Source organism: Bemisia tabaci, chromosome 2 (assembly GCF_918797505.1).
Source record: "Bemisia tabaci chromosome 2, PGI_BMITA_v3".
NCBI lineage: Eukaryota > Metazoa > Arthropoda > Insecta > Hemiptera > Aleyrodidae > Bemisia > Bemisia tabaci.
Window position 1 is genome coordinate 44,291,188 of NC_092794.1, and position 15,004 is coordinate 44,306,191.

At 39.0% G+C, this 15,004-nt stretch overlaps 1 protein-coding gene across 5 annotated transcripts in view; it reads left to right on the top strand.

Moving 5' to 3' along the window:
• Window positions 1–15,004, top strand: part of LOC109039997 (neurobeachin-like protein 1) — a 504,582-nt gene that overhangs the window by 91,904 nt on the left and 397,674 nt on the right. For all 5 annotated transcript variants that reach the window (XM_072297375.1, XM_072297376.1, XM_072297374.1 and 2 more), the window contains 2 exons: window positions 7,842–7,991; window positions 9,151–9,308. In XM_072297375.1, coding sequence (XP_072153476.1) covers window positions 7,842–7,991; window positions 9,151–9,308 — 308 coding nt within the window. The remainder of the gene's footprint in view (window positions 1–7,841; window positions 7,992–9,150; window positions 9,309–15,004) is intronic.

The window sequence follows — 15,004 nt, forward strand, 5'->3', positions numbered from 1 at the left end:
CCGGACGAGTCTTTACACTCTAAATCTCCTCTCATAAGCCATATGCCACTCAGTCCGCCGGGAGAAAGTCGCGTTATTAAACCCCTTTGTTCTGAAACATTCATAAAAGCACTGCTTTTAACATCCGCGAACATCCGCGGATGAAAACGTGTTGTGTGTATGTAACTGCTACATTAGCGCAAACAAAGAATTGAATCCGAACTCGGTTTTGAGAGATGCGCTGTGTTAAATAGCCGCAAGTGAATGTTCAGGCCCGATGAAAATTAGGAAGAAACGCTCATTATTGCGTCACTGTTCGTTGTTTGACAAAAATAGAGAAACTTGCTATTATCCTTCAAAGGTTGCGAATAAATGGAAACTGAGCGGAAGTCTTTCCAACAAATGAAATGAAGAGTTTGAGTTTAGAAAGTTTAGGTTGGCCTAGAGACCTTTCAATAATACCCTCAATCCCAGCCTTCCAGTAAACGCCAACAATCTGCCAATATCTGTGATAGGTACTATTTCACGAGTTGATTTTGGAAATTTTCAGTACATTTAACTTGCACTGCATACAATTATTGTCGAGCAATTATAGCACTGGGACTCTATCCCAAAGATCCCCGACTATGTCGGGATATTGCGATGGCCACAAAAGCTTTTCTCTTCGACGATAAGGACATCAGTCAAATTTGGAGTACTTTTAATTCAATGATTGAAAAAATTATGGCGTATTGAGTGTGTCCGTTGCACATCCCGGTAAAGCGCAGTAATCGGCACGCGTTAAATTTCTCAGTTTGAGCCGAAAAAGGGAGGAAAAGAAAGGATACCATAAAAGCTCCACGGAGAAAAATCTATGGCTTTATAAACCAATTAGTGGTTTATATGGAACACCACTCATAGTCTGCCGTAGGAAGAACACCGTATGAGCCTTCAGTCGTTGCCAAATTTCCTCCGATAAAAACCAAAATTACAGGGAAAATTGTGAATATTATTTTCCAAAAATTTCAGACAGTTTTGTACGCAATTTAATTTAAAATGTCTGAAAATTGCAAGGGAAAATGTGCATGAGTGTTTTCGAAAATACATGTTTTATCTAGGGAAATTTGGCAACTCTCGAATGTTCATACAGTGTTCTTCTTTAGCACGGCAGTAGTCGTAAATGAACTAATGATTCTCGGTCTTTGAACCATACTGAGGTATATATACCATCACCAAAGTATATGTGCTATTACTATATGTTGTCTTACTACTATTAGTGGTGTTCCATATGAACCATTAATTGGTTCATAAGCCATGACTTTTTCTCAGTGCAGTCTTTTTTCTTCAAACGGAAGCACCGTCCACCCTCGTAACGGTCAATAATTTACCGATTCTCTCCTTCTCTCATTCTCTCATGTTCCCACCGGTCGTGATATCATCCATCTGAGCGCAAAATCCTAATTTAAATGATAGTGCGAACTGCGAACGAACTGGAGGGCAGTGAAGCTTGCGAGGAGAGGTGCGGGTGACGCGACGGAAGAAAGGAAAAACGTGCAGTGGCAATTGCCGCCAACGAGACAACTCATTTGCAGCCATTATTATTATATGTTTTAGTCACGCGCCTCCCGGCTCATTTTGACATTTCTTTCCGCGTTATAATATTTGAATTTTACGTAACGCTCCGCTCGCTAAACGGCCCGCGCTAAAAACAATGTACTTTGAACCGCAAATTGACCCGTGTCGTAGACGCGCGAACTGCGTAAGACGAAGATGGCGACATTAGCATCGGGACTGTCGCAAAATTTTACGGGAACTGCAATAAGAGCATTGCGGTTTATTTATGAGGAAAATGTCCGCGGCGGAAAGTGTCGCGGATAATTAGCCGTGAGGCAAACAATCTGAATGGGCCACTTAACAAGTTTTGAAACAAACATCAAATGTTTTTTCCTAAAAATCTTAGGTAGAAAAAGATCCACACAATGAAAGTTAAAAAATCAACTCCTGGACGAGAGACACAAACAAGGATTTTAACAGAAATCCAAAGGAATTTGGATTGTACAAATGACCTCTGTTAATTTTTGCTACACTAGAAAAAAAACACATTGGATCTTGAGTTCAGACTCTTAAAAACATCGACAAGAAAAAATACTCTTGATTCAATCAGATTTAAGCTTAAATCAAGAACCAAGCATCTTAATTTGAGCGGATTTCCTTTTGATTTAAGCTTAAACCTGATTGAATCAAGAGTTCTTTTTCTTGTCAATGTTTTCAAGAGTCTAGACTCTAGATCCAATGTGTTTTTTTCCCAGTGTATCGCAACGGTGTATGTATCGTTTAAGAGTAGAATTCCAGACTTTCCGTTGTGAGATTTGTTTTCCTCGTCAAAATTTGAGGACGAAACATGTGCGTCATGCTTTCTTTCATACCTTGAATAGGAGCCCATTTTGTTTTGCAATGTCAGACTGCACAGTGCGCTTATCCGTAGAGAACAATTCTTCTCGACGGCCTATCAAATACAATCATAATGGCAGTTGCAAAAAAATTAGAAAACCAATAATAATCTAAGCTCTGTTTCTTCCTGGTTACGCATTCGCCAAATTTTAAAATGACTTTAGTGTCGCACATCGAAAGCAATGGGCGGAGTTGCAATCAAATCATCTTGCATCATAGACGAAGATTCAGCCGGATCGTTTGTCGCTGAAGGTAGTAAAACGCTGATTTTGTGGGCTCGTTGTGTAACCTGGACGCTGCAAAGTATTCTTGTTTGTCGCACTGAGTCGTTATCGGGGGCGTCATTTTTGGTAAGTTCGGTGTATCCTCATTACCTGCAAGCCCATAACGACCGGCGTGAACAGTTTTAGAGATGAGTACATGCACCTCTCTTCCGTGAGTCCTCTCATCATAATAAAAGACTTAATAGACGGAATGACGTAACGCGACAGCTTTGGTCTACGAGGGGAATAAATTACTAAACTCGCTTTCAGCCCCAAAAATAGACAAACCTCGAAAGAGATGAAACCCATATCGACGAGACGCTCAAAATAAAATGTTATAAATCATAATCTGTAATATGAAGTCATGAGAGTAACGCGTCGTGCGTAACGTAAAACGCCTCAGCGGGCTGATTATTGAAATTGATGGACAAAGCTATAGACAAAGAAGACAAAAGGGATATGCAGGGATCCTATTGGAGGAAGCGGTTGGTTGCAATGGACACAAGATGTAATTAACAGACTAACTAACGGCAACCCACGAGAGACCCCATAGTTAGTCCATCCCTTGGTCTATAAGAACCACCCATTTCAACCAATGGGATCATTCCATACTCTCTATGCATTCTTTGTCTATGGCTCTGTCAACTATCAGCCCCCATGCGCGAAGCGCCTCGAGAGGTTGACCGCGAGGCAGTCAGGGGGCGTACCCCCTCTGTCTCAGAAAATCCGGAGTGCAATTTCACTTGTCCCCAGAAAACTTGAATGATCTGAGTAAGGAGTGGAAGTCACTCCTTTTGCGTAGTTAACCCCGCTCGTACGGAACAGAATCAACTCTTTCGGGGGTTTTTCGACGGGGGCAAGCACTCTAAGTCTTCTAACAGTGTAATGGTATGGTGATAGTTTTCACACTGAACGCTGAAGTATATCGCCCCGAAAGTTCGGTCGATAATGTTTAATAGTACGTCGCTAAATCAACGATAACCGGTACGTCGGTTAAATTCAATGATGTGACACGGTCTAACCGCCCTAACTTTTTCCTAGCTAAAACACGGTTTCTTAAAAAAACCTTCACCAAGAATTACTCTAAAAATTGACTGATCTGTTCAATATGTAAAGTTTCTTTTTTAATGAGCAAATTCTTCCTTTTTAAGCCCTCAAAAGTTTGAAATGTGAAAAGAATTAGTATACTGCGCACCTATTTTAAGACTATGGAGATTAATGATATAAAAAAAGGAACACCAAAGTGGATTAAAACTGAAACTTCCCAACTGGAAAAATGAATTAATTTTGGGTTGTGCTTTTGTTTTTGGTCAACTAGTATCCGAGTGAGTCCCCTCGGTACCAATTGGCTTTCATATTGACTCCAATTAATGGTATTAATTATTAATTTATCGAGTGAGCTGATCAATCGCGAGGCAAGAAGGAGACGTAAGAAGGCATTCATTACCTGTGGCCGTCCACATCACGCCTGATCATTCTTCGTCACTGTGCAATAGCAGTAATATCTCCTAAAATCCTTTTATTATCATGACGTGCCAGAAAGTTCAAATGCCAGGCTTTCATATGTAATAGCTATGCTAATGCATGGCTGTTGTTTTATTTTTGCATGACTGTCAAATCAGTATGAAAGCAGAAGTTGTTCATTTGCGTAGAGTCCCCAACTGCTGTAAGAAATTTTTTAAATCCTTTCTTCGACAACGCATGTTAGGGTGCAATGAAAGTGAAATTATTTTGCCTCACCAAACCGTGATAGAATCCGTCCAATGCTTTTTTAAGTGCGTGGCACTCAAAGTAAATGTGGAAGTCGTGTCAGGCTCTCCAATAAAAGCGAGAGTCCTAAGATTTTCGGTAGTAGAAAATGGCCCATTGAATCATCAACTGACAAGAAAGCTAATCCTAGACCACCAGTGCTCTACCATTCTATGAATTTAATTAGTATATCCGGCTTTTTGGTGAATTCTTTGCCTCCATGAGAAGTTATGATTCTTATCATCGCATCAACAGTCTCTGCATTCGACAATCCCTATCTGGCCTATTTTAGATTCAGCCGCAGGTTTTCGAACGCATTTCGGGGTTTTCGGTGGTACAAACAACCATGGAACTTGGGAGTCAAGGAAAATCAGGGAGTTTCTGCGGTGGCCAGTGGGCTGATTGTTGAAATTGATAGACAAAGCTATAGACAAGGAAGACGTAGGGAGTATGGAGTGATTCTATTGGTTGATATGGATGGTTCTTATAGACTAAGAGGGTTAATGATGGACAGAGTATGGAGTCTCTCGTGGGTTGCCGTTGGTTAGTCTATTTATTACCTCCTTTGTATGTAAATTGCAACCACTCACTCCTCCAATAGAATCCCTCCATATTCCCTTAGTCTTCGGCTCGACGCGACGACGCGATGGTCCGGCAAAGGAACTGCAGGGTGACTCATAAGTCCTACACCTCCAGCACCCGGACCCTCATATAACGTCATCTTTCAAATAGAAAACTGAATCACCAGAAGCACAAAATAAAAAAATAATGAAAAAAAAAGTGAAAAAAAAAAAACAAAAAAAAAAAAAACAAAAAAAAAACCGATGTAGTCGAAAAACCGTGAACATTAGAGCCAACAAGAGCCTTTCGACTCTCGAGTTTAGAGGGTTACATCATGACTTTTGCCACCTTTTGGATCGGAGCGCTGATTGATTCGGGCCACCGCTGGGCCAAACGGGAGGCTCCCGTCCCGCGCGGTGTCACATGACGTCATGACGTCACACGGTGACGTTGACGTGCTCCCGTGCGACGGACGAGCCGAGGAGGCCGAGGCCGCTCGCTATTGGAAATAATCCGGAGAAAGTGATGCTGGGAATCGAACTCACGCGACGCGTTTGTCTCTTTGCCCCCCCCCCCCTTGCCGACCCTTCCCCCCTCTCCCCCGGCGCTGCGCGGCGCGGAAATCAAAGACACGCGTCGCGTATCGCATCGCATCTACCGGATCTTGGATTTTCGTCGTCGAGCTCATCTTCACGCCACGGCGCGGCGCGGCGGCGGAAGAGAGAAAAGAGAATCAGCCTCGATTGAAATCTCTTTCGGTCATTTCTTCGCCTCTGACTTTTCGGCCACTGTCACTGGCGCTGACTCTTGACCGTCCAATGTTGCCGAATTTTCCTCCCATAGCTTTTCCCACGGGAAGGGAGCGCTTGGTCACACAGTTTTCAGGAAACTTTTCATTTGACATTTTTCCTCCTAGCCTCTGACCAATGGTGGCACTGGTACCTACACAAAATTTAGATGATGTTGTTATGGATGTTCGATGGATCATTTGGTTCAAAATAATAGAACTTAACCTCAAACAAATTTTTAGGCTGAAAGTTGGAAAAACTAAAAATGAGAAAATTTCTATAACAATTTCACTTTTCATTGCTATTTTACATTCATGAAAATCAAAACTTAATCACAAGAAACTCGCTGCCTCAAATTATTCAATTGACTTTTGAGGCTATGTTACATGTTGAACCAATCATTATTGATACAATCTCACGTGTTTGATGTATCGAATACGATCCGTAGGGCCCAGCTGTGGGGTGTTTTTTTTTCCATAAGTGCAACTGCGAACGCACATCATTCGTTGTGATCAAAGTGTCTATGACTGGAAAATGCAAGGTGAAATGAGATCTTCGCTGAAACTCTAAAAAAAAATATATATATATTTTTAAGCTCCGCTGTTACTGAAAAAAGAAACCTCCTAAAGTTGGAGCAGTATCACTAAACTTTATCAATCACGGAAAAAAGTTTTAGGGGCTTTCCCCTAAAATTGTGGTTAACCCCAACTTCCAATTTATTGGATGATATGGGCATTTCCAATTAATTGTGTCGGTACCGCAACATTCGGATCATCTAATCTATTGGGGTACTACCAAAATTAATTGGAAATGCTCCCATCATCCAACAAACCCATAGATTTTTTCCGTGATCAGAATTAATTTTTCATTTTTTGGCTGAGTGAGAAAGGTTATTCCATCCAGGACGATGCGGAGAATTTGACCAAGATTTTGCGATGAGAACTTACTATTACCGGCTCATCCATAAAAGCACGTATTTGTATAGGAAAACTAATGGAGCCTATACGTTGTTCCTAAAATGAGCCATTAAAAGTAATTCTACATTGCAAAATGAATAGTCTCACTAGTCTTCAAGTGGCAACCTAGCATGTTTCTCTAAGTTAGTCAATTGAACGCGTGACATCACGACGTGTACTCACTTTGGTTCTGTCAAAAATAAGTATGGACCAAGAACAGAAGTCACGTAGACGTAAAAAACGAATTAGAGGCTCTATTTCGGACTGAGGCGGTCATCCCGACTCGTAAGATTATTGTTTCCTGACACACGATTCTTTCAATCGAGGATTATAAGACAAATTTCAATAGGTTGCATACTTCGAGGATTAGAAACTTTTACGCAGAGTCCATAATATTATATCTTGAGGAAGTCAGGTTGTGGAGAAAGAGGAATCTTGGATTCATCCTCAGAGTTTTAACCCCACGCTTCTGTCTCTTAATAATTTTCAGTATTGATGTTACTGGTATACTTTGATAAAATACGTAACACTAAATCTCAGATTTTACCAACCACCATCCTTCTCTCGTGACGCTTTTGAGACGTAGGTCCTTATCCTTCAGCAGAGGAAAAAAAAAAAAACAAAAAGGCGTGACGATCTCTTTGACGCCTTCTCTCTCTCTTGGAGGGTTACGTATATTATGAAAGACACCTAATAAGCGATTATCCTGTCTTTCCGGGCTTTTATCTATTATTATGATGTTTGCGCCTACGAGGTAAATAATTTACTTACTGAAATAATGAATTTTCCCTTGAAATCTGCGTGTGTCCGGCGTTTATCAGTGGACTAATCCGGTATGTGTGATACAAAAATGAAGAAATGTGAATTTCTTTTAGTTTATTTTTTTCAAAAATATTTCAGGTTTGATTTTCGTGCTACTTAGCCATCTCTGATTTGCGGAATGAAAGGCGTGTAGCAAATAATCTTTTAAAACTGTGTGTTTTAAGCTACAAGCTACTTTTTAAATCCAGTACCAAGTTCTAACCGTTGAATCTTGGGTATTACTCGGACTAAAGGAATATATTATATCCTACTGCACCACTGTACTTACTTGGAATTTTTATCATCTGTTGCAGGTCCGGCCTTTACACGAAGCGTATCAGGCCGCACTAACTGCTCACTTGACCGAAGCCATGAACACTTTTTGGGCTGAATGCTACGAAAGCTCAAAGTTGTCCAGTCATAAAAGAAATCGCGAGGTTGGCGAGAGCAAATTACGGTTTCAGGTAAGCCCTCGCTCCTTACACTAAAAGGTAAGGCGCAGTTGATGAACATGAGAGATACTCAGATACCTTCTCATCTTAACCAGCGAGGATGTTGCTCGTGCTGTGAATAATTACGTTAGATACCGTCGGAGATTGTCGGATTAAAATATTTTTCATCTCACTGGTCGCCCGAAAATTGCTACAAAAATTCCCAGATTTTTAATGTTCTTCTCATCAACCTATATGCTTTTACATAGATCGGGAATGTTAAAAAATTAAGGCCTAGCGTCTGAAAAAGACCTCTATTGTATGAAAAGAGCTATTAGTCAGTGGACCATGATTGAGAGTCCACAAGCAAATGCATAATGAAAGATCCCTGAGAAACCATGCCGGTACAATCCGGACAACAGTGAAGCACGAATAGTTACCTACCTCTAATTTTGAAGGCGCACTTTGGTTTCAACATGATTGCTCTTGCTCGATGCTCGTGCCAGATGAATAATTGAACTCTAGCTTCTAGCACTTTTTGGAGGCAATGAAGACATTGAGGATCCCGGTCCTCCTTAATATATTACGATAAATACTCATTTTTTGCTGATAATATTCCTCTGATGTCTCTTTAATCGGACGAAAACTTAAATATGTAAAAAGTGACTAAAATATTTTAGGATATAAGTTATCGTGACGCATTTGCGTTGTTTACGTTTTAATGTCTTTTTAATTATGTTAAAAACAGGTTTAAAATGTTTAAAAGTCACTGAAAGACTTTCAAAGTTTTAAGGTCATTTTTCAATCATTTTATAAACATTTCCATAAAGACTTATAATTTTTCTAATTTATGTAATAATAATTAATAAGTAAATAGTTTTAACGCTTTCAAAAGACCCGAAAAATGGGTTTTCCCTGAACATTTCTAAAATATTTTTTTATTTTTTAAGGCAACCACGAAGCAAAAATGTCTGATATCGAAAACAAATTACCTGAACGAAGAATGCTGGAGTTGTTCTCCAAAATTGCTTAAAAACATTGTTTAATCATCTCCTAAAAAGTTGTTTCTCAAAGTATAGAACGGAAGAAATAACCTTTTTCTCAGTGCGCTATCAGGGTATTTCTCAGTTCCTATGGTTTTTTTCAGAAATTATTCAAGTATTTCTCTGACTTCGAGAATGGTTTGTTTCAGATGAACGTCGTGTCTCCGTGTCGGTCGCGCGCGAGTGAAGAATCGCTTCGGTTCGCGAATGTGTTAACGCAGCAACGTAACGCCGAGTTGGCCGTGCGTCGGAAATGGCGGGTGCTGAAGGAGTTCCTGTGCGGACCACGAGGCGCCTGGAAATCAAGGTAAGTCTCCACCTGACGTTTCAAACCTTAAAGGGTTGCAATAGAAATATCTGAACACAGAAATTCAGAGGGATCCCTTCTTGCCCATCGGAGAACCTATCCTACCGGACCACCGCCGACGATAAGAATAAATTGAACAGCTTCTAGACATGTTTCATTATTAAAATTTTAAGCTAAGCAAGTTCAATTTATTGTAAAGTTATGTACAAAAAAAAAATCAGTGAGTTACACATTCCCCTCTCGCCAAAAATCGTTACCAACGCAATTCAGTTCGGCCCTTCAATCAAAGTATGTCGATTCGGCAATGAAGCAGTGTTTGGGTTAACACAATTTTCTTCCTTTTCCAAGCTGCAAAACTTTTTAATGACATTTTTTATTATATTTTCCACATTCCTTCCTGATAAAACCGATCGACGGGTACTGATGAACCTGAAACAAACAGTAACGCAGGACATTTTGCCACAATTTGTGGGTCTTTTTTCTTTTCAAAAAAATGTTCTTGCTGTGTCCGTAAAATGACTCTACCTTATTCGTCGTTCTCAGAACAATGAGTGTAGGGACCTCAGCCCACATTTCACATTTTCAACGTTGTCATACCTTTAAAAAATCACTACAAAACTGTAGTACTCTAAATACTGTACTACAGAAACATTTCTTGGGCACGAATTGTTGTACTCAGTCGTAGGCTGTCAGTATTTTTTGTGCTTCTGTTTTGATATTGCTGAGCGTGAGTTTAAGCAAGGATTTAATGTGCTGAGCATGATTGGTAGAGCAACTATTCATTTCCAAGATATGCTTTTGTAGTATGAACGAAGTATTATCGGCGCTCTGTCATTTCGGATCCTTGCAGTCCGACTGTTAGTCTTACGTCTCGCGTATTAACAAAATTGTTTTCATGCGTATAGATGTTACTTGGAGAATTTAATTATTACATTTAAAACTTTGTGACTACATGAAAAATTGCTTTTTTACTCCTGTTTTAACTTTGTTACATTAAGCCAGCTAACAGGTATAAGGTCTCAAAACACAATATTCCTCCTCACAAATTTCACTTCTTCTATATTCAATCATCGAAGAAAATGTCTCAGAAAGCAATCACCATTTGCGAATCATTTTATCCCCGTATGAACGTGCTGTATCAGTGTTAACGTTATGGTCGTTTATTCGTAAATTTTAATTTCTCAACCTTTTTCCTCATTGTGTCTCTTTTTATCTCTTATTAGCAACTTACCTCAAAATAAGCGTGATAATTCATCTCCAATTTTTGCTCCCCCCATGATAAAATCTGACCTCCCTGTGTTTACCACAAGACCTTCTTCATCTTTTTAACTTTTTTCTCGATTTAGAGACTCACAGAAAATATCAGAATAACGTTGTCTTCTCAAGAGATTTAAATGAAATCAAAACATAGGATCGAGAAACTCACAAACAAAAAGAGAACAAACTATTAAAGGTCAATGAAACAACACATTTTAAATATCTTGGAAAATTCCTCGATTTCCCAGCGAGAGTTTTCCCGTCATGCGATGCAAGCTTAGAGCGAAGAATCTTGATGAGATGTAGTATGAGATACCGTAGATACCTTAATTTATCGGGCCAAAAATACATTATCTTCCACTTCATGAATATTCATAAAAGCAAATTATTTGAAAAAATTACATTTCCTAATTTTTTTTCTACTTACTTTCTGCTGATTTTAGTTTTTGATTAGCATGAGACGAAGGTATGCGAATTTCTTTAGTGCCGGTCTTTTTCAGGGGAAGCTCACGTGAAATTAGAGATAGGTTTTGACCACTTTTTTTTAGACGATTTTCTTTATTCTGTGAAATGAATGTTAAAATCGCCAGGTTTCGTCAGTTCAAATAAAGCGCAGTTAGTCCAGGCAATTGGGCATCAAATAGGGGCTCTTGGGGAAAATTTCCCGGAAAACTTTTTGATGAGTGATTCCTATGTATTTTTAGACGCTGAATCCGAATTTCGCATTTGTGTAAAGATCTTTTCGCCGCTAAAGCCGCCATTTTGAAAAAATGGCCTAAAAATGGCCTAAAATCCCAATTTTTGAAAATATCTCGCTTATTTTTGATTTTTTGACCAAAGTAGTTATTTTCAAAAATAAACTACATAAAATTCTAAAGAAAACAAGTTCTTATCAATTTTTTGATATGACTGAAATTTAAGCCGCCAGAGCGCGCTGAAAAAACCGCCGAAATTCGAATTTCGCCAAACTTGCGCTTTTCTCGTGAATAACTTTTCTCGGGGTGACTCTACGTGAAAAATCTTAACTATTAAACTTATAGAGCAACAAATGTAATACTAGGAGTTGCTTTTTTTATTTTTCTTAATCCTGGACGCCACTGACAAGTTTTTGAAGTTGGACTGAAAAAAGCTGAACCGAGCATGGACAGGGCTCGCCAGTATCTGCGTAATTACTCTTCTGTGGACTTTTCTAGGGGACTTATTTACGAGTCAGATTGTAAAATTTCATTGGAAGGTGACCCCCCCCCCCCCCCGAAGACCCCCTAATAATTAAATGTCACAAATTACCCCCCCCCCCCCTCACTCTCGCAATTTCCGCTGTTGGCGCAATTCATTTTAGTGAAAGAAACGTGAATTCAATGATTTCATCGGTGATATTTCGAGTAACATTAATAATCCATCAGGTAATTTCTATAAGTTTTCATGAATAATTGCTCATTTTTGGACGGGAAGAGGGAAAATGGACGGAAAAAAGCTTACTTTAAAGTAGACGGAATGTATGTACATTTGCATAGTTTTTTCAAGTTGCAATAAAAACATTTCAGAGTTCTCTTAATTTTCACAAATCAAGCAAGTTTTGAAGAAATTGTACTGTGCATATACAAAGTTAAAAAATGCAAATCAAGTATCTACCGAATTATTCTCTACAGCGCATTGTAGATGGTCTTGGAATTTTCGTTAGATCAGTTTGTGGCACATCTGAGTTCTTGTTTTTTTGATTGGATGTTTCCGGATCAATACGTTGCACTGCTTTGCTTGAGCGTAGTACCCTTGTTGCTGGTTTTTCAATTTCCAGGTCTCTTTCGTCATATTCACTGTCTGCTTCAGATTTTTGATCTGTTGATGACGTAGATGAGCCAGATTCACAATCTTGATTATCATCTTAGAATGTCATAATTTCCGGTTCATCGAAGTCTCCTTCCTCTTCCTCTCCTTGTAGGGTATGTTCCATTTGAAAATTATCGGAGGATTGATTGCACATCTGACAGAGAATGGTGCATCGTAAGCCATTTTTACGGCACCCACAAGTCTTGCGGCAACCTTTCTTGCATTTGCAGGCAATTAGCTTTAAAATATTTTCGGGAGCTGGTGAATCCAAAGTTGTTATAGGCGTTAGCCCATTTTTGGTGGCTTTCCAGTCCCAATTGCAAGGATCGTTTTTCTCACCCTGCCACTCCTGAACCTGCAAATGAGTTCGGAATGCATGCTCTGCTGCAGCCTTCTCAGTTGGTGGCAAAGACCCAAGATTCTGTTTATTTTCAAAACTTGCTTGATTTGTGAAAATTAAGAGAACTCTGAAATGTTTTTATTGCAACTTGAAAAAACTATGCAAATGTACATACATTCCGTCTACTTTAAAGTAAGCTTTTTTCCGTCCATTTTCCCTCTTCCCGTCCAAAAATGAGCAATTATTCATGAAAACTTATAGAAATTACCTGATGGATTATTAATGTTACTCGAAATATCACCGATGAAATCATTGAATTCACGTTTCTTTCACTAAAATGAATTGCGCCAACAGCGGAAATTGCGAGAGTGAGGGGGGGGGGGGTAATTTGTGACATTTAATTATTAGGGGGTCTTCGGGGGGGGGGGGGGGTCACCTTCCAATGAAATTTTACAATCTGACTCGTAAATAAGTCCCCTAGAAAAGTCCACAGAAGAGTAATTACGCAGATACTGGCGAGCCCTGTCCATGCTCGGTTCAGCTTTTTTCAGTCCAACTTCAAAAACTTGTCAGTGGCGTCCAGGATTAAGAAAAATAAAAAAAGCAACTCCTAGTATTACATTTGTTGCTCTATAAGTTTAATAGTTAAGATTTTTCACGTAGAGTCACCCCGAGAAAAGTTATTCACGAGAAAAGCGCAAGTTTGGCGAAATTCGAATTTCGGCGGTTTTTTCAGCGCGCTCTGGCGGCTTAAATTTCAGTCATATCAAAAAATTGATAAGAACTTGTTTTCTTTAGAATTTTATGTAGTTTATTTTTGAAAATAACTACTTTGGTCAAAAAATCAAAAATAAGCGAGATATTTTCAAAAATTGGGATTTTAGGCCATTTTTAGGCCATTTTTTCAAAATGGCGGCTTTAGCGGCGAAAAGATCTTTACACAAATGCGAAATTCGGATTCAGCGTCTAAAAATACATAGGAATCACTCATCAAAAAGTTTTCCGGGAAATTTTCCCCAAGAACTTCCCTATTGCCTGGACTAAGTTCTATAGTGATTTACATATGATATAACCTAAAAAAATACTGCGGGATGATTGTCGAAACTTATTTCAGCACGAGAAGATACCTATCGAGAATTGATACATATGACATGATACAGTTAGAGCAACCCATGTCGTGTTTCATCTCGCTGACATAACTCATAATAATTTCAACAATCGGCGCCGCTAGATGTATTAAATGTTGAAGGATTGGGTAAAGAATCAGTGTCAATACAAGCCAGAAAAATAAAGACAGTCAAAGAAAAGCAATACTTCTTCTTCTTATACTTTATTAGAAAATTATAAAGAAAAACAGCAATACCTAAAGAGGCGCACCTAATCAGGAAAAGTTTCAGAGGGAATGTTGTAATATCGCTGTAAACTGTGCATATTTTTAAAAACTTTATCCGTGTCTTGCCATCCGTATTGAAATTTTTCACGATTTTCCTCGCTTGATTAACCAAAATTTTCGGTGAAAACTCAGCTTCGAATAAAGGATTTTGAAACGTGGGATAGCGAGTCAGTAACTTTGGCCGGTTCCTAAGTCACGAACGTATTGAACGAAATTTAGTGTACCTGTTTGAGCCCGTCTAGAAATGATGGCAAGCACAAGAGGGAGAGGGGCCTAGATAGGTGATGCTACAAATTAATGGACAACTTGACAGCGCAAGAAAAAGCACCGCAAGATTTCGTAACAAATGCTTTGAACAGGTCCTGAGGGTTCAAATTATATTTTAAGCGAGGAACCAGTGTTATTATTTTACATCAAAATCGGTGAATTCAAACCTTCCGTTTGCGATAAAACCAAAATGAGTGCAGGCCACAGTGGCCATAGAAAACAAACTGAAACGTTCAGAAAATAACTAAAATTTCTATTCCTAAAAATTCCCTCCCTTCTAAAATTCAAGATTCTTCTGATTTTGCCCAAAAATATCTATTTTTTTTTTTTTCTTTTTAAATATATACAATTGTACAGCACAATGGAATTAATTTGTGACAAACTTGACTCAAGATGATTTTAATCGTACAGAAAGTTTGAATAAACCACTTAAGTAGACGCTCTTTTATGACTTAAATTTGGAAATCGTCCATATGGCAAGCGTCTGCGAAGGAATTGCTTCTAAAAGGGAACCAGTCCATCTTCAAAAGAGCCTCGGGCTACATAGTAGTTCGAGTGTTTTGGGACCCATCTAAATATGGATATTTTTCCTTTTAGAAACAACTCGTTTTT